The sequence below is a fragment of the Agelaius tricolor genome, unplaced genomic scaffold (assembly GCF_023055355.1).
Source record: "Agelaius tricolor isolate 1412-34295 unplaced genomic scaffold, bAgeTri1.0.p SCAF_12, whole genome shotgun sequence".
NCBI lineage: Eukaryota > Metazoa > Chordata > Aves > Passeriformes > Icteridae > Agelaius > Agelaius tricolor.
The window spans coordinates 16,768,303-16,794,204 of NW_027269272.1; the positions used below are offsets into that span (position 1 = coordinate 16,768,303).

The 25,902-nt window shown below is 57.6% G+C and overlaps 1 protein-coding gene across 1 annotated transcript; it reads left to right on the forward strand.

The window, feature by feature from the left end:
• The first annotated feature begins 830 nt into the window (after positions 1-830).
• Positions 831-12,208, forward strand: MUC4 (mucin 4, cell surface associated). The gene is made up of 27 exons (XM_071437085.1): positions 831-2,025; positions 2,515-2,654; positions 2,847-3,011; positions 3,090-3,245; positions 3,369-3,499; positions 3,732-3,820; positions 4,119-4,295; positions 4,387-4,530; positions 4,617-4,736; positions 4,939-5,141; positions 5,852-6,014; positions 6,176-6,346; positions 6,427-6,621; positions 6,826-7,400; positions 7,439-7,583; positions 7,673-7,851; positions 7,978-8,137; positions 8,217-8,315; positions 8,886-9,068; positions 9,161-9,234; positions 9,553-9,617; positions 9,902-10,101; positions 10,307-10,475; positions 10,560-10,727; positions 11,534-11,571; positions 11,655-11,752; positions 11,964-12,208. The coding sequence occupies exons 1-27, from the start codon at positions 831-833 to the stop codon at positions 12,018-12,020; spliced, it is 5,259 nt and encodes a 1,752-aa protein (XP_071293186.1). The 3' UTR covers positions 12,021-12,208.
• The last annotated feature ends 13,694 nt before the right edge of the window (positions 12,209-25,902 follow it).

Consider the following 25,902-nt stretch of genomic DNA (forward strand, 5'->3'; position numbering starts at 1 on the left):
GGGGGCTCAGCATGAGTCTGTCCCCCCATGCAGCTCTCAAAGACCCTGATGGTCCCTCTCCAAGGCCCTTTCCACACTCCATGGGCTCTCTGCTCCCTCAGTCCCTCTCAACAGGCCTTGGGACCACCACAGCAGAGGCAGCTGCAGGCAGATCTCCTTCAGCCACTGCCAGCATGGCCATGCCTTTGTCCCTCACAGGCACCACTGGAGCAAAGCCAGACAGGGCCCCTCGAGCTGCTGCTGCTGCACCACCACCTTCCATCGCTGTGTTTGGCATCGGGACTGTGCCAGCTGCCCATCCATCCTCCTTTGTTAGCAACACTCCACGTAGTGAAGCTGGGATGGGATCAGCATCACTGGCCAGTGGCAGTGCCACCACAATGCCAGGGGACACTGAAGCCACCCTGCCTGTGCCTGATGCACACCCCAGTCACAGCCAGCCGGGTCCTACAGCAGGCTCAACAATCCCTGGAACTGGCATCACACCCACATCTGCACTAACCCCAGTGCTCTGGACTGGGCCTCAAATTGTGGAAGCTCCAGGAACAGAGATGCCATCACTGAACACTGCACCAGGCACTGGCAGAGCTGTATCAGATACCCCTGGGGGACCCAGAGCAGTCACTGTCCCCATGGCATCACAAGCAGACGTCTCCCCTCTCCTGGAAGGCAGAGGCAATGTAGGGATGGCTCTGGAGGTGTCCCCATCCAGCATCCCCCAAGAGGTGGCAGCAGTCACATCCCCACTGTCCCTGGCTGCCCCACTGCAAGCAATGGGGGCTTCAGGTGACCCCCAGCCCAATGGCAGTACCACAGGTCAAGCAACGGGGATGGGGTTCCTGGAGGTGAGCACAGAGGAGAACCCAGGTGCCAGTGCAGCAGGGCCAGCTCCCAGCCACACGATTGTCACTGCCAGGCCATCACCAGAGCCACCTGCCACTGAGAACAAGCCCACTGCTGGGATCCCCTTGCTGGCTGCTGGCCACACAAATGTGTGGGAGGCTACAGCTGCACCCCAGACAGGTGCCACAGGCACCACTGCCCATGTGGACACCACCAGCTCTGAGAGCAGCACCGAGGGTGCAGCACCCTCAGCCAGCACCAGCAGCACCCTTGTCCCTGACTCCAACGCCAGTGGCACAAGCCTGGCCACCATGCCGGCCACCACACCATCCACCAGCACGTTCCCCAGCAACACTAACCTGCCAAGCACCTCCACAGGCTGGGACACCTTTGTGACCAGTGTCACCACAGCCATGCCACCTGCCACAGCACAGGCCACCAGCACCAGCAGGGCCCCATCCCTTGCTGTGACACACAGCGAGACGAGCGGAGGTGGGCAGCCTGTCCCATCCCCAGCAGCACGTACCCCCGTGCTGGAGACAACTCTTGGACCCTGGGGCGTCCCTGGTCCCAGCACTGCTATTGCAGTGTCTGGTTCTCCCTTCCCAAGCCTGCACAGCCCAGCAGAGGAGGCCACAACAGCCCCCTTGTCCCTGCTTGGTGTTGGTGCAACTGGGGTGGCAGCAGCTGGACAGACTCCCACCGAGTCAGCTACAGGCACCACTTCTGCATCCATCGGCTACCAGGACATGGGGCAAGCAGCAAGCATGTCACCTCCTGCCTTCCAGACATCTCCAGGGGCACCTGCCTGGAAGGAGAAAACAGCCATCAGCACAGGCAGCACCACAGCCACTGCTGCAGGGAGCACCATGGCCAGCACCACTGCCACCAGTGCAGGGAACAGCACTGCCACCACTGCCACCACTGGAGGGTACATCACTGCCACCAGTGCAGGGAACAGCACTGCCACCACTGCAGGCAGCACCACTGCCACCAGTGCAGGGAACAGCACTGCCACCACTGCCACCACCGCCACCACAGCCACCACTGGAGGGTACATCACTGCCACCCCCACAGGGAGCAGCACTGCCACCACTGTCACCACTGCAGGAGGCACCATGGCAGGAGGCACCACAGCTATTGCATCCACAGCCCCAGTGAGCCCAGCCAAGGAGGTGGGAAGTCTCCCAGGCACCACGGCACCAGTGACACCACCAGCCACCACCAGCCCTGCCACCACCCTGTCTCACACCTTTGGGACACAGAGAGGACCATCCACCCAACTGAGCACATCTGCCCACACCACCACTGGGCACAGAACTCCTGCACCTGAGCCCCAACCCACCCATGAGCTTATCAGTAAGTAGATTTTCTTTTTCCCAAGGACAAGAGTAGGAAAGGGGTTTTCAGCCAGTCAAGCATTGGGATGGATGAGGGTACGGCCTGGTCCGGGGTGTCTCATCTGCATTGCACATTGGGCTGCCAGATTAATGGGAAAAGGCAAAATAGGACATTTGAGAGCATCCCAAAAGTTGAAAATTGGGTTACAATCCATCAGAGCAGAGGCACAGCATCCTGGCAGCAAGCAGGTGGGTTTGTCCTGGCTGCAGGATGGATAAAGCAGACATTAATAATTTCACACCTTTTTCATTGATCTCCTGCCCATCGCAGAGCCAGCGACTTCACTCTACCCCTTTGGCGTGGAAGCAGGGGATCAAGAGTACGTCCGGAGGATGGTGGATTTTAACTCACCCCTGTTCAAGCCAGAAATTGGATTTCCCTTTGGGAAGTCACTGCGAGATGCTCTCTATGTGAGTGCCCCCTTTGGTGAGCACATAATGGATGTGCTGCCTTTTTGGTAAAAAAACCCAAACATTGAAATGGAGTAGAAACTAAATTTCATCTGAATATCTTTTTTTTTAACATTTAAAATGGTTGGTTTCTGCTCACCCATGGAGGCTAAAAGCTATCCCAGTCAGCAAATAACAAGTTCTTTTGGTTAGTTTACAGATAACGGACAGATCATTTTTCCACCCACGGACAACTATGTTCCAACCAACCCCAACCCCCCTCCCCGGGGCTTCACTGGCCGGGAGAGCTTGCCAATGGTGGCTGCCTTTTGGGATGATGCAGACTTCTCCAAGGGTGTTGGCACCACTTGGTACCAGGTGAGGGCCACCAGAGGTGTTCTGGCATAATCCAGTTCCCAGCTCACTCATTTAATTCTCTCTCTTGCCATCTGGCAGGAGTACTCTACACTCAGCTCTACCCAAGACCCCATTGTTCAAGATGTGGAAGCAAAGATTGAGAAATACCTAAAGATCCCCTATGTAGCAAAATGGACCTTGAAGGTGACGTGGGAGAAAGCTCCAGCGTACCCATCCCGGAGGGATGACACTCAGGTGAGCAGTGACACACCAGGTGACAGAGAGGAGTGCTGGTGGCTGTTTCAAGCCTCAGTCTGCTCTGCAGGGAGAGCAGGGGAGGCTCTGGGAGCACTAAGGGGGTGCCTTGGGTTTCTTCAGACGAGCACCTACCAGGCAGTGCTCAGCACCGACGGGAGCCGCTCCTTTGCCCTGCTGCTCTACCAGGACGGGGGGATGCGCTGGGACTACAGCAGGCTGGCTGCAGCCAACGTGCTCATCGGCTTCTCCAGGTGCTGCACGCCTGTCACTGCCTTTTGGGACAGCAGAGATCTGTTCCAGCACTGTGTTGAGACGGTCAGAGGCATTACCCCCAGGAGAGCCCAGCTCCCACTCCTGTAGCAATCCTGCCCCACTTAAACCTTTTCTCTTGCAAACTGCAGCAATTCCCACCCCGGCTGCTCCGTGGGGGGAGGAGGAGGGTTGTGTTGGAAGGATGACCTCAAACCTCCTCTCTCCACACAGTGGCAATGGCTATGCCCAAAACAACGAGCTCACTCAGGAGCCACCAGCTGTCAAGTACCGACCAGACCAGCACAGCAGCACCGGCTCTGGTACGGCACCGGGGGGCCCTTGGGGAGGGTGGAGATGGAAGGAGCTGTGTGCTCTGTGCCAGGAGCATGTCCCCAGCACCCATCCCTGGGCCAGCAAAGCTACTGGACAAGAGCTGGCCACCCAGAGCAGACTGTAGGTGTCCCATATCCTCCTGTGGCTTGCCACAGCCCCGCTGGCTCTAGAGGGAGCCTGGAGACCTCGTGTGAGGTCAGTGGCCAGGGACAGCTGTCCCACGGGATCCCTCAGCACAGGCAGAGACCCTGGCTGAGCAGTGTTGCTCTGTGGTTGCTCCCCCAGATGTGCGTGGGCTGTGGATTTACAGACTGGACAGTCGCTCCCGGGTGAATTACAGGCTGCAGTGCCTGGCGTGGCTGGACACGGAGCCAGCGCCGGCCACCTGGAACAGCCGGCTGCCGCCCTGCCCCTGCTCCCGGCCCCAGGCAGAGCTGGATCCCCGCTACCACTGGAGCAGAGGTGCCAAGGACAGCCCCCCAGCACCAGCTGCAGGGTGGGGATGTGGTCCCCTCCTGCTTTGGGGGCAGCTGTGACCCCCCCACTATTTCAGGCCCAGCAGACACCTCTGTGAGGATGCTGCGCACTGCGTCCCCCAGCCCAGCTGGAGCTGGGGTACGATGTCTGTACCAAGGTGGGAGCTTGCTCGAAGGCTGGCAGGAGAGAGCATGGAGCCCTCCCTTCCACACTGCCACTGGTAAGTGGGAACTGGCATTCCCTCACCCTAAAATACCCCAAGAATCAAGCACAGGCCCCGACACACCCCATCACATTCCTCCACAGACACGGAGATGGAAGCGTTCAACTGGTGCTGCCGGCGTGTGGGGAAGCCCCTGTTCTGTGCCAGGTTTGCTGAGAAGAGACCAAGGGTTGACTGTGAAGGATATGTGCCACCCACCCCTGGTGAGTGCCCAGGCTCTGCCTCTGCTGTGCCAGGGCACTGAGCTGTGCATGGACCCCATGCTTTAGCCACACTTTGCAACATGCCAGTGGGGACTGCTGAGCCACCACTGAGCAGCTCTGGGGCTGCTCTCTTCCCTGAAATGACACCAGCATTTGCTCTTCTTCTTCTGCCTAAAATGTTTCTGTCTCCTTTGGACCCCAGCTGGTGCCTTTGGGGACCCTCACATCACCACCCTGGATGGACTCACCTACACCTTCAATGGGCTCGGGGACTTTGTCCTGCTGCTGGCCAGTGATGCCCAGACCAGCTTCGTTTTGCACGGGCGCACAGCACAGACTGGCATGGCCCAGGCCACCAACTTTGTGGCCTTTGCTGCCCAGTACATCTCCAACACCACCACAACAGTGAGTAGCAGTGCCCTGGGTATGAGTTTGATCCTGTAATGGGAGAGACCTCTGTGGCAAGTTGGGCATCACCTCTGCATCACCTACAAGTGGGTGGGATCCAAGAGGCAACCCCTCTCCTTTTCCTGCCACCTCCCACCACTCCAACAAACTACCATTAGTGGGGGGATGGACTAATATTCACCAGGCACAGGTCTAACACCTCCTGAAAACAGGCCAGCAAGGGCTGGAGACTCTGGAGGAACATGGCCTGCTCCACCTCTTCCATTGCACATTCTTCATCCTGACACTTTAGCACAAGTGACTGCTCTTCCTGACTTTGCAGATTTGCTCCCCACACCCATTTAGCTTCAGTAAGCAGAATGTCCTGGTGTCACCAGGAACAGGCATTGAACAGCATGAGGAGGGGGCTCAGGGCTGGGAGCCCCCCAGCACAGCTATCCATGCTGTCAAGGTCAGTTGAGCAGTGGTGGTGGCCTGGGCATGTCCCTTACCAAGGTGACAGGCAGCTCTCTGTCCTCTTCTGTGCAAACATCAAAGCTGCCGTACTGTGTGTCTGCTGGGGTGGAGAACACACCAACACAGGCCCCAGGGCTGAGCCCCTCTTCCTGGGCTGGAGGAGGACAGAGTTAAGAATTGTTCCCAGCACGGAGGGACAGCAGGAAGGGACAAGCAGAGGGGCTGACTGGGACATCCACCATGATTTTCAGGTTGAGTGGACCTTGGGGAGCCAGGATGACATCCAAGTCCTCCTGAACAATGAAACCATCCAGTTTTCCTATTCCCAAGGTGAGCAGGATCTATTGTTAAATGCTAAATATATGTGGGGGGGGACCAGAAATGACCCCATCCCCTGGGACCAGTCTGCCCAGTGCTAGGGCAGCCACCCTGGGCTCCATTAAATGTCTCTCACCTGTGCCTGTCTCTGATCTGGGTGGGGTGGATGGGGAGCACTCCCCTCCAGGAGTGCATGGTTGTCATTTCAGGTGCCAGCCTTGCATGGCCTGTCCCTCTGTGCTCTCCTTCTCTTGCAGACCTGGGTGATGAGGTGTACTACAGCCCTGGTGTCCTGCTGGTCAACTCCTCCTCTGTCACGGCCGTCCTCGATGGGAGCGTGGCTGTCTCTGTCTCGGCCACCTCTGGCATCCTCAGCGTGCTCTGCAGCCTCCCCGACTGGTACCGCAACAGCACCAGCGGCCTCCTGGGTGAGGGCTCTGCCAGAGCCGGGTGCAAATTCTCTTCCCACTCTAAAGTAGAAAACTGGGCATTGTGCTTGTGAGGGCAGGGACACCTGGGTATAACCTAAACACTGGCCTGCACCAGAGAGGAGGTCAACCCTGGCATGGGGGATTCCAGCACTCTGGTGATGCTCCACCAGGTGTGTGGGACCATGACCCTGCAGATGACTTCCAGATGCCAAATGGTACTAGCATCCCTGTGAACAGCAGTGAGGAGGAGATCTACAGCTATGGGATGACCTGTAAGTCCAGGCTTAGGATCCCTCTTGATGATCCTCTCCTTCCTGCACCTTCTGGCCATGCTTTGGCTTGAGATATTTAAACATTTGCCTGAGCAAAAGCAATGTCAAGGGGAGGTGTTTGGTGTCCTCACTGCCTCGTGAAAAGGAACCCTAAAATACAACAAACCTTAAAATGGCCTGTACCCATGGTGTGCTCTCTTGCAGGGGCTGTTGGGGAGCACAGCCTGTTCACTCAGCCTCTGGACTCACCAGCACTGAACTTCACACCCTTCTTCTTGTCTCGGCTGCGGCAGGAGAACGAAAGCCAGTATGAGCTGGTGGCCTCTCAGTGTCATGGCAGCAAGGAGTGCATCTATGATTCACTGAGCACAGGGAACTTGGCCCTGGGCCTGGCCACCCAGAGCCTTGCAGCTGACTTCCAGCAGAGGAAGACAGCACTCAGTAAGTGGAGCACATCCTCACCTCTGAGAGGGCATGGCTTGGATGTAACTGGGCAGTGCCCTGCTCCTTTCCTGGGCTCTCTTGCTTCATATGAGACAGAAGACAAGTCACCAAGGTCTTGGATTTGCACTGCCCAGCTGGCTTGTCTCCAGTCCTGGGAGATGCCACCAGCAGGACAGTTGCCATCAAGGTTTTGGAATTGCATTTCCTGGAACTGCATTTCTGGCTTCTCTCCAAACCTGGGAGATGCCACCATGCTGTGCAATATAAGGGCCTTGTTGGTGGGCAGCCATGACAGCATCTGCCTAGGGTCCCATCCTCACCAGGAGGGAGCTGGAGCCAAGGGGTGACAAGGCCACATGTGTGCTGGGCTGCTCTTTCCTCAGATGCCTTCCCTCCCGTCATCACCGGTGACGCATCAATCACAGCCTTCAGGACACAGAAGGTCACAAGGCAGTACCATGCCTTGGGGGAGGGTGCACGCTTCATTCCTCATCTCTCACCAGAGCTCAACATATCGGGTAAGGAGGGAGAGATGGAGCAGCTGGGATGGGAAGGAATGGGATGGAATTCCTCTGCCATCTCTAACTCCTACCTCTCCTCCTGACAGAGAATGGCACCCTTGTATGGGAGCCCCGTGGGACAGCCCCATTCACCATCAACCTGGAGGCTGTTGGCTCCAACAACATCTCTGCACTCCTCCAGCTCCGCTTCACCCTCTGCAGATGCAGCAGGAGCCAGGACTGTGACTACAGCAACACTGTCACTCTCAGGGAGTCATCCCTGCAGGTAGTGTACCGGAAAGCTCCTCTGGTGACACACTGAGCCTGCCCCCATGCCAGCTGTGCTGGCTGTCTTCTCTGTCCCCCCATCCTCCTCCCGTTCCCTAAGCCAGTGTCACTATCCCCTTCCCAGCTGGCAGCCTGCAGATGCGAGAGCGGCTACTCAGGTGCCCTCTGCCAGGACCCTCCCGACCCCTGCTCCCAGGGATGCTTCCCTGGCGTGGGATGTGACCCTTCCAGTGGCTGTGGCCCCTGCCCAGCTGGCCTGACGGGGGATGGAGAGCACTGCTCAGGTGACGAGGGCTCACAGCGTGCCCCCTGGGACCCCAGCCAGGCTGTTTGTCCCGGTGCCATGGTGCGGTGTCTCAGCAGATATCGATGAGTGCACGCAGGGGATGGAGTGCCCAGGGAACAGCACCTGCACCAACACTGTGGGCAGCTACGTCTGCTCCTGCCTGGCCAGTGAGCAGGGTGAGTATGGGATCCCTGGCAGGCATGGTCCTCCTCGCCATCACCCCAGGCTCTGTGGGGGAGAATTCCTGAGGGACCCAGGCTGGCCAGAGAGGAGAGAAGGGGGAGCTGCTTGAGCTCTGTGCCCAAGCCCTTGCTGTCATTAGCAGAAGGGACCAGAATCCAGCCACCACTCGTGTTCCCAGGCTGTCGATCTCACTAATCCGCTGGGAAGAGAAATTTTTCCCATGCAATTTTACTCCTTGAGAAAAAAAATCTCATCCCAGCAAAGTTCAAATGCACATGCGGAGGTTGGGGGCTAAATCAAGCCCTATTTTCAGATTGCTTTGGTGGGGTTGAGTTGATGGCTTTTGCTCTTGTTCTAATGCTGGGATTTAAGAAGGGCAAATGGCTCCAGCTAGAAGGAGGGGGAGTGGGGCTTTTACTTGAATTAATATTGAGATTCCTAACACATAAAAGAAAAACAAAACTTGGAAGAAAGGCCTTATGGAGCAGCTGAGGATGGCTCAGAGAGCTGGAACTCTACTCTGCAGCCAGGTTCATGCCTCTACCATGCTCTCCATTGCACAGGTGAGAGGCCAGGCTGTGGCTCAGCCTGTGGCTACCACTCCTGCCCTGAGGGCTACTGCAGCAATGGGGGACGCTGCCACCTTCACCCCATCACTTGTGCCCCCACCTGCTCCTGCCCCCCGGCTTTCACCGACCAGCGCTGCCTGGTGGCAGGGGGGGATTTTCAGCCACTGCCCAGCTCAGGTGGGTACCTGTGCCCAGCGTGGGGTGAAACCCAGCCCCACTCACCCTGCTCCTGGGGTGCCAGAGCCACCACTGTGGCTTTCCCCCAGCAGCTCTCCCTCGGAGAAGCATCCAGATGAGGATCAGGACACTGCAAAGCGCCACTGCTGAGGAAGTGAACAGCACTGTATGTCACTGGGGAGTGGGCTCAGAGCAGGGCACACACTGGCATACTGGGCAGCATGGCAGCTGGGGGTGGGCAAGCCTCTGGATGCCCTCCCATGGGATCTCTGGGGCTCCAGCAGATCCACAAGCCCAGAGGGAGGAAGCACCAATTTCATGATGATGGCTGCAGCCGTGGCCCAGTGCCAAGTCCCCAGCAAATGAACCAAAGGCCAGAGCAACCCCTGGGGCTTGGCCACAATGCCTGCATCACTCTTCAACCTTTCCCCATGCTGGTGTCATTCTGATGTGCCCTAATGCCTTCCTGCTCCCCTCACTGCAGGTCTCAGCCATCCTGAACTCCCTGGAGGTAAAGGCTTTCCAGAGCAACACCAACATCACCCAGATGTGAGTCAGATGTGAAGCAGCCTGTGACCACTCCAAGGATCGGGTGGGGCAGGGCTGAGCGTGGGGCCAGAGAGTTGGGTGCACAAAGGGCACTTTCCCCAGCTCAGAGTCTGTTTTCCAGCCCTGATGCTGGTAAACCCTTGGAGACACAAGTCTGTTGGCACCTTCCCCTCCTGCCTCATCCCTTCCTTGCTATGGCCCAGATGGGAATACTGAGGTACGGTGAGGCTCAGTCACTCTGAGAGGCAGCATCAGCTCCACCAGCACCCCTCTTTTCCCTGCAGGACAGACAGCGATGGCTTCACCTTCGTGGTGGTGTCCGAGTTTGCCTATGACAGCCGCGGCACCGTCATCCGCTTCCTGAACGAGGAGCTGCCCGCGGCCATCACCGGCGCCTTCAACGGGCGGCGGGGGCGGCGGGAGGCGGGCCCGGGGCTGCTCTTCCAGCGCCTGTACCGGGACAACATCACTGACCTGGTGAAGTGTGAGTGCTCCTGGCACTGAGCTGGGGAGTACCCTCCTGTCCCCATCGTCCCCATAACCCTGAGTGCCCCAGGGATTGGCTCACACCCATGGGGGAGATGGGTGGGCAGCCTCCCAACCCCAGGCATAGATCCAGCTTGGGGAGGCTTGGGGAAGCATCAAGGGGTGCTGCTGCAAGGCCGAACCCATGTGCTTTCCCTCCCCAGTGACAGTGGATGAGCTGAGGGACTATTTCCCCTGCTCTCTCTACGGCTACAAAGGCTACCAGCTCCACTACATGGGGACCATCGGCTTCATCTGCATCTCCCCCTGCAAGATGGGCTACTGCCAGCACGGTGGCCAATGCCAACACCTGCCCGAGGGGCCCACGTGCAGGTAGCAGCAGTCCTGGGGTGGACAAGGCCACCCTGCTCAGCTGCTTCTCCCGCAGCAGCTCAGCTCCTCCCTCCCCATCCACAGCTGCTTGCCCTTCTCCATCTACTCTCCGGCCGGCCTCCGCTGTGAGTGGCTGGCCATCAGCCTGGCTGCCTTCCTCGGCATCCTGCTGGGAGCCCTGGCTCTGCTCTGCCTCCTGTTTGCCACCGCCTGCCTGGCCCTGCGCCTCTGCCACCGCCACCGGCACCGGAGGTGAGCCACAGGCGGGGCCTGCACAGGGCTGGGTGCTGGCTGGGTGTCAGAGAGAAAAACTGACCAAAAATCCTCATCTCAAAGATCCACCACTGGTAGAACTTGTCTGGTTTGGACAGGGGGACCCTGCCCTGGCAGAGGGGTTGGGTGGCCTTTTAATATCTTCAGCCCCTTTTCCAGACATCTGTTGCTCAGGGGTGCAATAGCATCAGTGGGTTGAATGTTAGCTTTCCTTTTTCCCCCATGTTAGGGAGTGTTGCATTTCTTCCTCATCCCACCCAATACTTGGTTACAGATGGGTTTTCTATTTAATTTTAATTTGCATACCACCCAAATGATTTCCACTTCAATTCACATGGGTCTGGAAAGAGCTGGCCTGGAGCAGGGAAAAGTGGTTTAACAATTGAACCTTGCTCTTCTGCAAAGCATGGAGTTAACAGAACAATGGCAAAGTGCAAGACTGGGGTGGAAGAACCAGCATCTCCTTCCCCCCTCCCTAGCCCTTGGTCCTGCAGAGGCATCCACACTCAGGGGCTCTCCAAGCCCCTGGCTCTAGTCGGAGCTGTGTCCTGCCCCTGCTCCCAGCTCCCTGCCAGCCCTGGAGCCAGGGATCTCTGGGAAGTTCCTCTGTTCATTTGCATTTGTGGCAAGGCAAGAAATTGTGTGTGCACAACTGGAGTTTTCCTCCTCTTACAGCCCCATCAGTCAGTCACTGCTCCCCTTTGCCATCTGACCCAGACCCCAGCATCAGGCAGGGGGTTCTCTCTCTGCTGACATGTTCTCCCTATTCTGTTCCTCCCTCTCAGGGCCAAGGAGACCTTGTGGAGGACACGACCCTTCTCCTGTGAGTACATGCCTGTAAAACTCCCCTCACTAAGGCTCTGCTTCACCCCAGTCCTCACGCTCCATTCATCTTCCCTGCTCCAGCTTTAACTATGGCAGGAGAACAAGCAGAGCCCACCAACTCCCACTCCCTGGAAAGGCATTGGAAACTGCAGCTCCAGGCCATTGACCCCTCAGTCCAGGTCTGTCCTCAAGTTACTATTTCCATGGGATATTGGGGCTGGGAACTTTGGGCTGGGCTCTGAATCCTGGCCCTGTGCCTCAAAGGAGCTCAGGAGCTGTGCCTCATCCTGAGGCATCACCGGTGCTTTGGCCGGCTCTGGGATCCACACCAGCGTCACAAAGCACAGAGCCAGTGGCACACTGACTGCATGGCCTGCTCCTCCTTTACAGATAAGGATCCAGAGACCTCACATTGTGCCTCCAAGCCAGTCCCCCCAGCAGCCCTAACCTGCCACCAGTCCTTTTCTGGCACCTCCAGGCTCACTGGGGAGCCAGACACTGCTGCCTGCTCCGCTGCTCACTCTCGAGGTCTCCAGCAGCAGCAACACATGGAAGCAGGGGACAGGCAGCTGCCTTTTGGGTTCTGGGAGGATTCTGGAGGAGGTGCTTTTCTGAATGTGTGTTTATGTTGGGTGACCAAAGCAGGAGGATTTCACCTTTCCTGAGGAGCTGCAGAGACACCTGGGATCATCCTTGAATGTGCCTGCACCAGGGGTATGTGCTAGTGCAATATAACCAGACCCTGCAGATCCCCTGAGAGCAGGGCCAGGTGGGGCAATGCAGTGATTGTAATCCCTTAGGAACCAAATAGAATAAACCAAAAATGTTGGCTTGCTGTTAAATTGTCTGCACCTCAAGGGTCTCTGCTTCACTATCATTGAGCCCTCCAGTCCTTGCTTTCTACTGGTTCCACAGAGCCAAAGTGAAAATGGATGTAAATTTTTTGGTGGCTTCATCCCCTCATTTTCCCTACACACCTGCAAGTCTCCTGACACTGCTCTCATGGACACTGCTTACAGTGGCTCAGATCACACAGGTCAGGCTTTGGCCCCTACAAACATCCCACAGCCCTTCAACCCTGGTGAGTGGGAGATGCTGACCCAAGGAGGGTATATCAGACCCCATCAGATCCCCAACTCCCACCCCATTCACTGCCCTAGACCCTGGCTGAGGTGTATCTCCAGTACTAAAGCCAGGAACAGAAATATCCTGTAATCCTACTGCTCCAAGCCTGCCCTGTCACTGCTTCCCACCCCAGTTTGGCAGAGGACATGGCTGCTGCAGGATCAGGGATGCTCAAACCTTTCCAAGGTCTTATTGAACAAACAAGATTTGACAATGATTTAATTTTTTTTAAGAAAGGAAGATGCTCTCTTACACACAAAAAATTATTTTTTCTGCCAACATTTCTGATCATGGGGTTGCATTTTGGCCTCACACACCCAGCAGATGTATTGATCTGATTCTGGCTTGATCTGGAGAATTGTCCCTTCTCCTGAAGGAGAGACAGGGCCCAGGGACCACTCAGGGAGGGATGGCTGGGAAACAGAAGTGGGGGACAAGACAAGACAGGCTCACAGGACAAGCCTGGTGCAGCCTGGCATTTAAGGGCTTGGCCATAGTCAACCCATGTGTGGTGTTTAACCCTTTCCCAGGGGTCCAGCCTCACCCTGCAGCATGGGAGCACAGTGGGATGTGGGAAGGACAAGGGTGATGTGTGCAGTGGGGGGTACCTGCCCACCTCCCCACCAGTTCTGCCCCTCAACTGCATCTGGGAAAGGACAACTAAAGCAACTGAATCCTTGGGACAAGCAGGGTTAGAAATGTGAATTTGGGCCAGGCAGGCAACTGCAGGCTCTGGCCAAGTGAGCTGCCCTGCGTGGTGGGCAGGGGTGATGGGTTCTGTGGGGGGACACAGGGGAAGAGCAGATCAAAGGGCTTGAGGATCAGCCGTGGCCCAGAACGTGCTGCAAGTGTGCAACCTCCCAGTTACTTGTCCTCTCCATCTGCAAAGAAAAAATGAGATTTGCTCAGCCACCTTCTCCCTGAGGGGCAAGCTGGGAGCCCCAGGGCATTTTCTTGCAGGGGCACAGGGATAGAGGGAAAGGAGACCCCACAGTCCTGCTCACCTATCTGCTCATCTGAGTCATTCTCTGCCTCCTCCGAGGAATCTGTTGAGGGTTGCAAGAAAGCCCCACATCAGCTTACACCATAACCACATTTGCTGTGGTCCTCCTCACCTCCCAGTGCCATTACCTCCAGACTGTGCTGGTGGTTATGTGCTGAGGGAGATGCCTCCACAACCCCACACAGCCCAGGGCATGGCACAACCTGCACATGAGCACCCCAAAACCCATCCCTCATCTGCTCAGGGCTCTTGCTGCCTTAACCACAGGGAGGCTGGGACATTCCCACTCCCCTCCCAGCCCTGGGCACCAAGACAGCACCACCCCAGTGCACATGAGCTGCAGACCCACCCATGCTGGGGGACTGGTATCCATCACAGCCGATCTTCGGCCTCTTCTCACTGTAGCGGGCGCAGAGGTGGGCACTGCCCGCCCGATTACAGCACCAGTCATACAGCTTCAGCTCCTGGTCTGGGGGCAAAAAGGACAGTGAGGGGCTGAAGGGAAGAGGAGGGAGATGGGCCGGTTCCAGGCGAGGCTTTTGGCAGCTCCACACTCCCTCCAAGGGAAACAGCATGTCAGGAAGCAGGTTGGCACAGAGATTAAAATTATTTACAGGCTAAACAATGCCAGCCTCAGGCAGGGGATGTCAAGGCTGGCTGTGCTTACCACGGTAGGGTGACGCCTGCCTGGAGTTCCTCCAGTACCTCTCCTGCCTCCCCTCGATGAGCTGGTCCTGGCTGTCGTACAGGCAGCGCACGCCGGCGCCGTGCTGGTTGGGGGAGGCCGAGTGCAGCATGGAGACATGGGCACCCCACCTGCCTGAAATGGGCACCAGTGAGCCTCAGACATCTCTGCCCGGGCAGCACACCTGCCTCAGGGCAAGGACTGGGCCAGAGCTGGCTCCTTGTTATCCAGCACTGCCCCCACATCACCCACGGTGCTACAGGGGTTTGGAGGAACTGATGGAGACCATCCAAGCAGTCCCCAGGGGGAGACCCTGGTCCCCAGCACCCCCATGCAGGTCAGACCAACTCTGGCCAGCCTAATAAGACAAGAAGAGGTCAGCCCTCAATCCTCCCCACTTTTCCTGTCTCTGAAGGGTAGGCCAGTCCCCTTCTCCTTTTCCTTAGGGTCCCCTGCCCACCCTGCCAGGTGGGACCCCCCCCACCCCTGCAGGAAAGGTGGGGAAGGACAGCTTGGGGATGGGGAGGGTGAGGTACAGGATGTTTACTTGCCTCCACGGCTGCTCTTGAAGCGTGGGTCCTGCTGCCCTTGCTGCAGGGAGCAGGGGCAGGTGGGCAGGCCCTGGCTCCATGCCCAGGGCTCCTGCTGCTGCCCCGTCCACGCCAGGCACTTCAGCCGGTAGTTGATGCCCACGCGGCTCTCCAGCTTGTAAATCCACAACCCACGGAGGTCTGAGCAGGGAGAGAAACCATGAGCTGTCACCTTTGGCCAAGGGGACCACGGGGGCTGTTCTGTCTCAAGGTGAGAGTCGTGTGGTGCTGATGCTGGAAGCTAAGCCCATGTTGACCTCCACCCTACGTTCAACAGCCACTCAACAGAAGGGAAACAGGGGGAGAGGCTCTTGTCAAAGAAGAAAGCCTTGGGACAGAGCCATTGGCACAAGAAGTGACCATGGGCACAGCAGGGATGTTTCAGCCTTAGGGCATAGTGGGTACCCAGGGGAAATGTGCTTCAGGGGGAAAGCCTGGCCTTGGGAACTCAGTGAGAGCCTTGCCACAGGGGCAGGCTGGATTTCATTCCCTGGGAATATTCCCCTCCTTGTGAACCCACCCCAGCTGTGTGGCACTACCTGTGTTGTAGCCCCTGAACTGGTCAGGGCGATATTTGGCAGCTGGAGGTCTCTTAGTCAGGTCATCGTTGTGGTAAAAGCCATCCCCACTGAGTGAAGAGAAAAGAGAAAAAATCAGGGGTTGCTCTTCCTGAGTGGGATTATCCCAGCCCCAGCCCCAGCCTGCCCTTCAGCCATCCTGACCCTGGGCCAGTGGAACTGCAGCACCCACATGACAGCTCTTGGGACAGGAGGGCAAAGGCATGAGCTGCCCCAGCCTGCTTCCTCCTCTATGTGGGGTACAGTTCTTTTTGGGTGCTGCAAACACTCCTGCTGCATCAGGGACTGAGCCCACAGGCATCTGGAGACCCTCAGGAGCAGCTTCCATGGTTTCCAGCATTTTGCCAGGCGATTTGGAGGAGAAACCCACGAGTGGTCACTCACAGGCACACACGTCTGTGCTGCCTGTGCTTCCCATCCAGGCCACCTTTTCCTTACCCAGCTGCAGCAAGCAGCTAATGAGAAAGCCCTGGAGACAGCGTGTACGGGGAGAGACGTAATGTGAGGAGGCAGGAAGCAACTGCTCCGGCCAAGCACGGAAATCCCTTCCCTCGGCTGGTGCAAAGTTCAGCAAACATCCCCTATTTCCCACTCCTTCCACCCAAACTGCCAGGATGCTGGGGGCCCAGGACTCCAGAGGGATTTGTGGATCTTACAAGCACAGCTCAGCAAGACAACATGCTGCAGCATGATCCAGTCCCTAATGGAGCGAATTTGTTTGTGAGGCCCCTATATGTTAGAATATATGGGCATGCAGACCACATCTGGGCTGTTCTCATCCTTGTAGGGCACTCCCTGGGATATGGGGGAAGGATTCAACCAGTGGGTGGGATGCATCCCAGTACTCAGAGGAGGCAGGGATGGGGTGCTGAGCTGCTGTACCTGGTGTAGCCAATGAGCACATTGGTGGAAGTGAGCCTGGTGTAATCCCACTGCATGCCTCCATCCTGGTACAGCATCAGGATGTAGGACCTGAAGCCATCAGTGGTCAGGACAGCCTGGTATGTGATTGTCTGGGGAGAAGTGTTGCAGACAGGTAAGAAAGTGAATGAAGATGTGGGGTTTAAAATTCAGGGTATGGGGCAGTGCTTGCTGGGGAAGGGCCAGACTGAGGTCTGGAGGGAAACAAGGCACACACAGCTAGGCCTGGTTCACATTTCACATGGAAAATGTGATGGCTTTACTTTGAAACTGCTCCACGACAAGCTTCAAATTCACCCAGTTTTATGCCTCTGAAAAACAGCATTTCTGGTGCTCAATAAACTCCCACCACCTAAAGAAAAAGGTTTTATGGAATGGGGGAAGTTCAGCTAAAGGTGTCCCTCAAAAAACCTGAAAACCACCAAAACATGGGCACAGCCCAGTCCTTTTTGGCAAAATTCTTCAAGACTGGCCTTTGTCACAAAACTGGTTCTTATATTCAGGCACAGAGAAGGTCACTGCCTGCGGGTCTTGGTGTTTTTTGACAACTCAACAGCGCCTGTGTCCCATCAGCCCTCACCTTCCGGGTGTCAGTCCATGCTGCGTGGACAGGTGCCTTCTCCCAGGTGATTTTCAGGGTCCAGGCTGCAGAGTAGGAGGACCTCAGGTACCGCCGGACCTTCGCTTCCACGTCACGGACAAACGGCGGCTTGGCCGTGTTGAGGGTGGAGAACTCCTGGGGGTTGGGAGCACACATGCCTGTGTCAGCTCCCAGTGGGACAAAACAGGCCTAGACCGGGGTCACACTCAGACCCTTGTAGCCAAAGTGCTGGATGGGATTTGGATGGCTCAAGAGGTGACATAGCACCAACAGCTCTTAGATTTGGCTCAGAAAAGGGAAAACCGTTCATGGACTCCATCTCAAGAGGCATCCACAAAATAAATGATGAGCTCATAATCAAAAGGTGTTTCGTGCAATCGTGCTCCCAGGTGGCTTCACTCACCTGGTAAAAGGTGGTGCCAACACCTCTGGAGAAGTCAGCGTCGTCCCAAAACACAGCGATCATGGGGACCTCTTCGTGGCCATTGAAGCCACTGGGAGGAGGGTTGGGGTACGTGAGGATGTTGTTGTCTGAGGCTGGGAAAATGATCTGTCCATTGTCTGTGAACTGAGCAGAGGGATCCCTCCATCAGGTGAGGTCAGGACCAGCAGCACTCCCTGGCATGGGAGGGGGGCAGCCCTCCCATTTCCAAGTCCGTTTTGAGCAATGCCCAAGGAAAGCCACCACCTGCCACTGCTGAAATGGCCACAAAGTCACCTCCTGCTGCAAACAGACCCCAGCAGCATCCCAGCAGCTTCAGCCCCACAACAGTCCCATCCCAGGCACCTGGTCCCTGGTGCCTCTCCCAGGGGTTTAGGTGATGGCCAATTGCCCAATGAGTCAAGCCCAAGTGGACTCACATAGAGAGAGCTGCGCAGGGTTTTCCCAAATGGGAATCCAGTCTCAGGCTTGAAAAGTGGAGAATTAAAATCCACTCTCCTTTCCACGTACTCCTGATCATTTTCCCTTGCTCCATACCCATAGAGGGGCACAGCCGGAACTGGAAAAGAAAGCAAACAAACAAACAAACAAACAATAAAACCAAACCACATTTACAGCAAAGCTTTTGTTCTGTATCAAAAATTTAAAAGGGCTGAAATTATCTTGCTTCTACTGGGACAGAACCTGGGCAGCAGAAGGATGGGAGGACACTGCTTAAAGCCTCCAGGGACACTCTCCATGTCACCTTCCCTTGCAGGAGCTTGTTCCCCCTCCTTTCACTGCCTTACACAAACACAGCTGCCCTAAACCTCCTATGATGGCCTTTGTGGTCACTGTCCCCTGCTTCAACCAGCCCTGTTGGGACACTGAATGACTGCCATTAGGAGGGGAAGAACATTGTACCAGGGCTGTGGCAGGGGACAGCACAGAATTAAACACCCACAGCTCTTTCTAGAGACTTCTACAGCCTTCAGCTCCCTATTTATTTCTGTCAAAAAAAAAATCATTTGGAGGGGATGGGTTTTCCAGCTGATGGGACTGTATTTAAAGCAGACTCAGCCTGCCAACGTTGCAAGCTCACGTGCAGGGGCTCCTCGTGCCGTGTCTCCCCCAGGATCCTGCCTTCAAATAGATCCCTTCTTTTCTGGGCACTGGATGTCCCTGAGGATGGTCCATCAGGAAACTGGATGTGTTAGTCCCACCCAGGCTGCTCTGCGAGCATCACCTACCTGTGGGACTGGGCAGCAGGGCTGGGGCAGCTGCTGGCACTCCTGGTGGAGCTGGAACCACGGGGGACGATGCACGGGAGGTGACAGTGGCTGTTTCTGGCCTGGGAAGCACCTCCCTGCCTCTGGGGAGAGGGGCTGCTGGGGCTGGGGCCGGGCTGCAGGATGTGGCTGGGCGTGCAGTGGCTGGGGACCCGCCCTGGGATCCCCCCCGGCCTGGGAAGGCTCCAGCAAAGCTTGACCCAGAGGTGGCAGGGGCTCTGTGTGCCAGGCTGGTGGTCAGCTCCCTGCCCAGGGGTGGCTGCAGGGCAGCGGGTGATGAGCCACCAGCAGGTCCTGGCCCCAGGGTTTTTGCTCCACTGCCAGCAGTGATCCCAGAGGGAGGAAGGGCAAGGAGCCCTGGGCTCCCCCCAGGTGGGGAGTGAGTCTCCATCTGTGCCCCGGGAAGGAGATGGGTTACGTCCCCCTGCCCTGTCACAGTTCCCTGGAGCATAGCGCTCCCTTCTCCAGGAGCGGGGCTGTCAGCATCCCCAGAGGGGGCTCCGGGGCTTCCCGGCTGCTGGGGAGGCAGGAGCAAGGCAGCTCCCCCTGGCACAGCAGCCCCCAGCTCTCCCTTTCCCCCTGCAGAGGACCCCACTATTGACTCACGTGCCAAAGGCCCAGGGCTGGCAGACGCCCCCTCTGCAGAATTCTCTCTCTGTGGAGCAGAAGGCAGCACTGGGGCAGCGTTGGGGGATGTGGGAGCACGAGGGGACGATTCTCCCAAAGGTGCTGGCATGCCTGAGGCCACCTCATCTTCAAGAGACCACGAGTGAGCACCTCCAGCTGCTTCTGGCAGCCCACCTGGTGAGCCTGGCAGCAGGGGGCTGCTCCCACTCTGGGTGCTTGGGGCAGAGTTGGGGTCCCCACTGGGTGCCAGCCCCGAGCTCAGCCCCTGTCCAGGGAGAAGCAGAGAGCCAGGCACTGAGGTGGTCACGCCATTGGAAACACCACTGTTGTCTGGAGCCACTGGGACCAGGCTGGCACCAGGAGAAGGTCCCCCATTCACCGAGGCTCCTCCAGGCACCTGCACCACATTGACCTCGCTCGGTTTTCCATTGGAAAGTTCGGTATTGGCACCACTTTGGGTGCCAGGGACAGACACAGAGGCTTCTTGAGGGCCAGCAGCCTCCAAGCCTGTGTTCAAGCCAGCACCAGCTGCAGTAGCTCCAGGAAGACCTTTTCCATCAGCAGCCTCACCCGTCCTCCCAGGTGATGAAGACCCCTCTGTAGATGAGGAAGAAGATGCAGACTGCAGCACACCTCCCGTTTCTCCATCAAGGCTTTCTGAACCAGCTGGTCCCATTCCAGTAGCAGCCTGGGACTGCCCTGTGGACCCTACATCACCAGGCCCTTCACTTGCCCCTTCTCCTGCAGCAGGAAGGACCCCAGTGGCAGCACCCAGGGCAGGCTGAACACCTTCAGCAGCACTGTCTGTGTCTCCCAGTGCTCCCAGGCTGGATGGATCTGAAACAGAGGATGCTGCAACATCACCACTGGGAGAGGCTGAACCAGATGAGGAACCTGCACCAGGCAGTTCACCCTGCTGAGGACTGACAGCTGAAGGACTTGTCTCCATGTTGGGATTTCCACTCTCTGCGTTTCCTGCCTCTGCTACATCTCCTGCACTCTCAGCCCCCTGCACCAGACCAAGCCCTGGGCCAGTTTCACCTTCTGGAGAGGCTGGGGACAGACTGTCAGGGCCAGGGGCTGCAGATGACATGGGTCCTGCTTCATCACCCCTTGACATAGAAGGTCCTGCTGCCACATCACTGGGAGACATAATACCAGATGGGGAACCAGCACTGGGCACTTGATCCATCCCAGCTGCTGCTGCTCCACTCCCTGCAGTGGAGCTCAGGGATGGCTCAGACTCAATCCCACTGCCTGCTCCTTCCAGTGCTGGCTCTGCCAGGCTGGCTCCTTGCCCTGCTGCTGCTGGCAGCCCCACATTGGTGCCAGGCTGGTCCCCAAGGCCAGGTGAGGGGGGTCCCACTGGTTCATGAACGGCTGAGCTGGGGGTACCCCATGCTGAAGTCGAGTCGGTGTCTGGCCCTTGGGCCCCAGGGAGTCCTGCTCCCCCAGGAGCACCAGCTGCTGCTGTTCCCCATGGCTGGGACCCTCCAAAGGATGGAGACCCAGGTGCTCCCTGGGCAGCACTGAGGTCAGGGCTCACTGGTGTCTGTGCCTCAGACACGGGGCCAGTGACAGACCCCAGGGCTGGGGAAACAGCCACAGAAACACTGGCAGATTCAGTGGGCAGGTCCCCTGGTCCTTCAGGCCCCGAGAGATCAGACTCCATTTCAGCATTGCTGGGAGGTTCAGAACTAGATGAGGACACTTGTCCCAGTGCTGGGGCTCCTCCTGTTCCTGTTTCTGTTCCATCTCCAAGTGCTGATGGAGGTGAAAGTTCAGCAGGCACGACATCCCCGGTTTCTTCTGCTGGCAGCTCTCCAGTGTTAGTGAGGTCCTGCTGAGGGCTGACAGCTGAAGGACTTGTCTCCATGTTGGGATTTCCACTCTCTGCGTTTCCTGCCTCTGCTACATCTCCTGCACTCTCAGCCCCCTGCACCAGACCAAGCCCTGGGCCAGTTTCACCTTCTGGAGAGGCTGGGGACAGACTGTCAGGGCCAGGGGCTGCAGATGACATGGGTCCTGCTTCATCACCCCTTGACATAGAAGGTCCTGCTGCCACATCACTGGGAGACATAATACCAGATGGGGAACCAGCACTGGGCACTTGATCCATCCCAGCTGCTGCTGCTCCACTCCCTGCAGTGGAGCTCAGGGATGGCTCAGACTCAATCCCACTGCCTGCTCCTTCCAGTGCTGGCTCTGCCAGGCTGGCTCCTTGCCCTGCTGCTGCTGGCAGCCCCACATTGGTGCCAGGCTGGTCCCCAAGGCCAGGTGAGGGGGGTCCCACTGGTTCATGAACGGCTGAGCTGGGGGTACCCCATGCTGAAGTCAAGTCGGTGTCTGGCCCTTGGGCCCCAGGGAGTCCTGCTCCCCCAGGAGCACCAGCTGCTGCTGTTCCCCATGGCTGGGACCCTCCAAAGGATGGAGACCCAGGTGCTCCCTGGGCAGCACTGAGGTCAGGGCTCACTGGTGTCTGTGCCTCAGACACGGGGCCAGTGACAGACCCCAGGGCTGGGGAAACAGCCACAGGAGCCCTGGCAGATTCAGTGGGCAGGTCCCCTGGTCCTTCAGGCCCCGAGAGATCAGACTCCATTTCAGCATTGCTGGGAGGTTCAGAACTAGACGAGGACACTTGTCCCAGTGCTGGGGCTCCTCCTGTTCCTGTTTCTGTTCCATCTCCAGGTGCTGATGGAGTTGACAGTTCAGCATTTGCCAAGTCTTCTGTTCCTCCAGTCAGCAGCTCTCCATTATCAGCAGGAGATACTGAGGGCTGAAGGGCTGGAGGACTCGTGTCACTCTGGGTATCTTCATAGGGACTGGCATCCCCTGAACCTTCTGCCTGTGCCATGTCCCCTGCCCCCTCAGCTCCCTGGCCTTGGATCCCAGCAGTGGGCCAGGCCAGTCTGCCAGGTACAAAAGGTGCTGGGCTGGGGGCACCTGAATCTGAACTCAAGCCAGTGCCAAGTCCCTCAGCTTCCTGGGGAGCTCCAGCTGGCTGTGACTCCCCAAGAGATGGAGACACGGCTGCTTCTGGGCCAGCAGCGAGGTCAGGACTTGCTGGTGTCTGTGCTGCAGCATCAGCTTCAGGCAAGGTGCTGGCTCCAGCCTCTGGGGCTGGGTGAGCAGCCCCAGGAGCACTGGGGGTGTCTGTGGGGGCTGTCAGAGCATCAGGAAGCAGCAGTGGCTGCTCTGCAGTGGGGGTCTGCCATGGGGCAGGCGGGAGGGATGGACTGGCCAGATGCACAGCTCCCACATCCCCTGCGGGCAGCGCAGTGGCCGAGACCGGGAGATTCGTGTCACTCTGTGCCTCAGTGGGAGCCCCTGGTGCCGGCAGGGAGGGGGCAGTGTCCTCTGCTTCCTCAGGCGCCGCTGGTGCCCTGCTGGCTGCAGGCGGCAAGGCTGAACCGAGAGCGTCTGATGCCATCCCGGGAACTCCCTGCCCATCCCCATCCCCATCCCCACCATCGGATGGTGTCAGCGAAGTGTCCGGGCTCACTGCCTGGCCAGGGAGGAGGGAGGACTTCCCAGGGCTTTCCACTGTTCCTGACATCGCTGGGCTCTCTGCAGGTAGGTGGGATGAGCTGGCTGTGCTGAGTTCACCATTGATTGCATCTCCTGGATGTCCAGATTCTGAAGCCAAGGGACTTTCCTCACCAGCTGGGGCCATTTCTCCTGCTGGCTCTGGGTTGATGCCCTCAGCTCCACCCACTGCTCCATCCTGCTGGGTTGGAAGCAGCTCCCCAGCATCAGGACTGGAGCCCGAGGAGTTGGCACTGGTTTCACTTTGAATATCTTCAGGCAGGATCACACCTTCCTCCGCTGCTCCCTGGGCTGTGGTCAGCCCTTGGCTGGGCAGCACAGTGACACCAGCAGTTGGCTGTGGCACCCAGGTGACTGCCAGTGGAGGGGTGCTGTGGAGGAATGTAGTGCCAGTACCGAGGTCTGTAGTGATGTCCTCCTTCACATCCTCAAGGACAGGGGTGGTCCCTAGAGGGACATCAGGAGGGACCTCTGGTTCATCATGCGCTGCTTCTGGGGTGACAGCGGGGTGCTGTGTGGTGATGGCAGCAGCAGTCGTGGCCATATTGGGAGCAGCTGAATTTCTCTCTGAATTACTCTGAGTCGTGTTCAGAGCCTTGGTTTCATTCCCCAAAGATGACACTGAAGGGCTGTATTCGCTCGTCGCCATCACTGGGTCCGTCTCAGTCCAGGGAGGGAAGGTCTCAGCATCAGCTGCTGTGACACTCCTCTCTGTGGTATGGGGCCACTCGTTCTCTGTTGTCATGGGGAAAGCTGTCCCCACAGTAAAGGACCCATCGGTGGTGACAGGGACGGCAGTAACAGCCCCAAGCCCTGCAGAGAAGCACAAAGTGGAGTGTTACAGTGGGAGCTGGAGCTGGCAGCCTGCCAGGCTCAGACACCTCTCTGTGAGACTCATGAAGCTTCCACCATTTCTTAGACCCCCTCTGTCTCATCTCACAGCCCTACAAGGCCCTGATTTAAAAGCCAAGGAGTGCAGTCTGGGCTGCCTTGGGTACAGCACTGCACATTGCATCCTCAGCATCAGCAGCTGGCAGCTGAGGCCGGACACAACTTGTGGCAGGTCAGAGGGAGACACCAGTGCAAGCCTGGAGGAAAAGCACCTGCTGAAACCCAGTCCAGTTGTGCTGGGGATGGCACTGGGATGCCTGGCCACTGGCTAGGGCTGGAGCTAAGTAAGTCTGGTTGATAGCCCTGGGGGTGTCTGTGGAGCTCTGCCACCTTAGGGCAGCCCTCAGCCCTCTTTCCATCACTGCAGGAACAGCTCCAAGCACAGTGGCTTCTGCAGAGCCTGGGGGTTCTGTGTTTTTTCACCTTTTGGGTGTCTGAGGGACATTTAAATAACTTTACACAAAGCCCTTTGTCAGACAGGAAAGCCAAGGCTTAGGGAAGCCTTCCCTGACTGCAGATGGATTCTGATCTGCAGCACTTCAAGCAGGTTCAATAAAACTCTCCTGGGCTGGGTGCCTGCCTACTCCTGCCCCCATCCCTCTTGCCTCCAGCTGAGTGAAGGCACCAGAGGTTCTCCACCCATGGAGGAAATATTTGCAAGCTCCCAGGACCAAGCCCTTCTTACAAGTTCTCTCCTCCTGCTGCCAAAATTTAACCCAGATCCAGGAGCTCTGCAGAAAGGAGGAGACACCTGCCCACATCCCAGACGTGTCTCCCAGAACCTACTGGCACCCATGGGTGATGTTTCACATGGTCTCATTTTCAGGACAGGGACACAGGCTCTGGGGTGACCAAGCTGCCGCCGCTGGCTCCGTCAGGATCCGGCTGGATCTGCTGACGCTTGGCTTTAGGGAGCTCCAATTAGGGGAGACGAAGGGCACCCCGATGGCAAGATCCAGCAGGGCTCTGCCACAGCCTGACAGCCCCAGCCTGTTCCCAATCCCGGTGCTCCAGTTCATCAGGTTCCCCCTGACAGGCAAGCAGATCTCCCTGCAGCAGAGGTGCCTCCAACCTCACTGCAGGCTCAGCTCGTTAGCTCCCAGATAGCTTGTGCAGGGTCATTAATGAATATCAGCTCCTGTGCCAGACCAGTCCTCCAGGGGTCCATCCTCTGCTAGACCCACATTCCCTTTCCTGGGAGGCTGCTTCAGTGTCATCTTCCCTGGCTGGAAAAGGCTCTTTGTACCAGCACCCTCAGCCAAAGGAGCTCAGCAGCTTCCATCCCCATCTCAGGGAAAACAAAGTACATCAGTCAAGTCACCCCAGTTTAGTTTGGCCCACTCACCCTGGTAAATCATTGTTTTATCTTAATTCTTCAATGTGGAACAGGAAATGCCATCTACCCCACACACCCATTCATGGGAAGTTTGTGCAAGAGGGGCCCCAGCATGGAGCACCAGCATTTGCACTTCCCTGGGATGTGGGAGGGATGGGAGCATCCCTGGGTCCTGCTCTGCCAGCTGGCTTCCCTTGGCTCCTTTGCTGGAGGGGCCCACAGCTGCCTGCAGGCTTCGGGGCTGGGCTCTCATCTCTGCCATGGCTCCACGCCTGAAATCAGCCCCTCGGGCTGATGCCTGCCCTGTAAAATGCTTTTCCAGCTCTTTGGCTGCAATGCCTTGCAAGGACTGGTCCTAAGAGGAGTTTCCAGTACAGCCAGGAGTGAAAAGCATCTCACAGAGTACCTGCTGCACCCTGGCAGGGCTCGGGTAGCACACGGGCTAGCAGAAGAATAAAGGACATACCGTGCAGAATCCAGGCGCAGCATCCCAGCAGGGTGGAGAGCGTCCATGCCCTGGGCCCCATGCCTCAGGCCTCCACACAGGCAAAGCTCAAAGGGAGGAGAGAGCAGCAGGGAGCAGCTCCCTCCCTCCCTCCCTGCCTGCCTCTCCTGCAGAGCTGGAGTCCCACAGGTGCTCCTGCTCCTGCTCCCTCCCATTTATAGGGATGGCAGGAGGAGGCAGGTTGCCGACGTCCTCTCCCGCCCCCGGTCCC

What these genes read in the sequence shown, in the direction of transcription:
- MUC4 (XM_071437085.1), top strand. Translation starts at nt 831, where the DNA reads ATGGGGTTCCTGGAGGTGAGCACAGAGGAGAACCCAGGTGCCAGTGCA. An exon ending in GTGCTCATCGGCTTCTCCAG is followed by an intron (nt 3,500 to 3,731) that starts GTGCTGCACGCC and finishes CTCTCCACACAG; the next exon opens with TGGCAATGGCTATGCCCAAA. An exon ending in GGATGGAGAGCACTGCTCAG is followed by an intron (nt 8,138 to 8,216) that starts GTGACGAGGGCT and finishes GTGTCTCAGCAG; the next exon opens with ATATCGATGAGTGCACGCAG.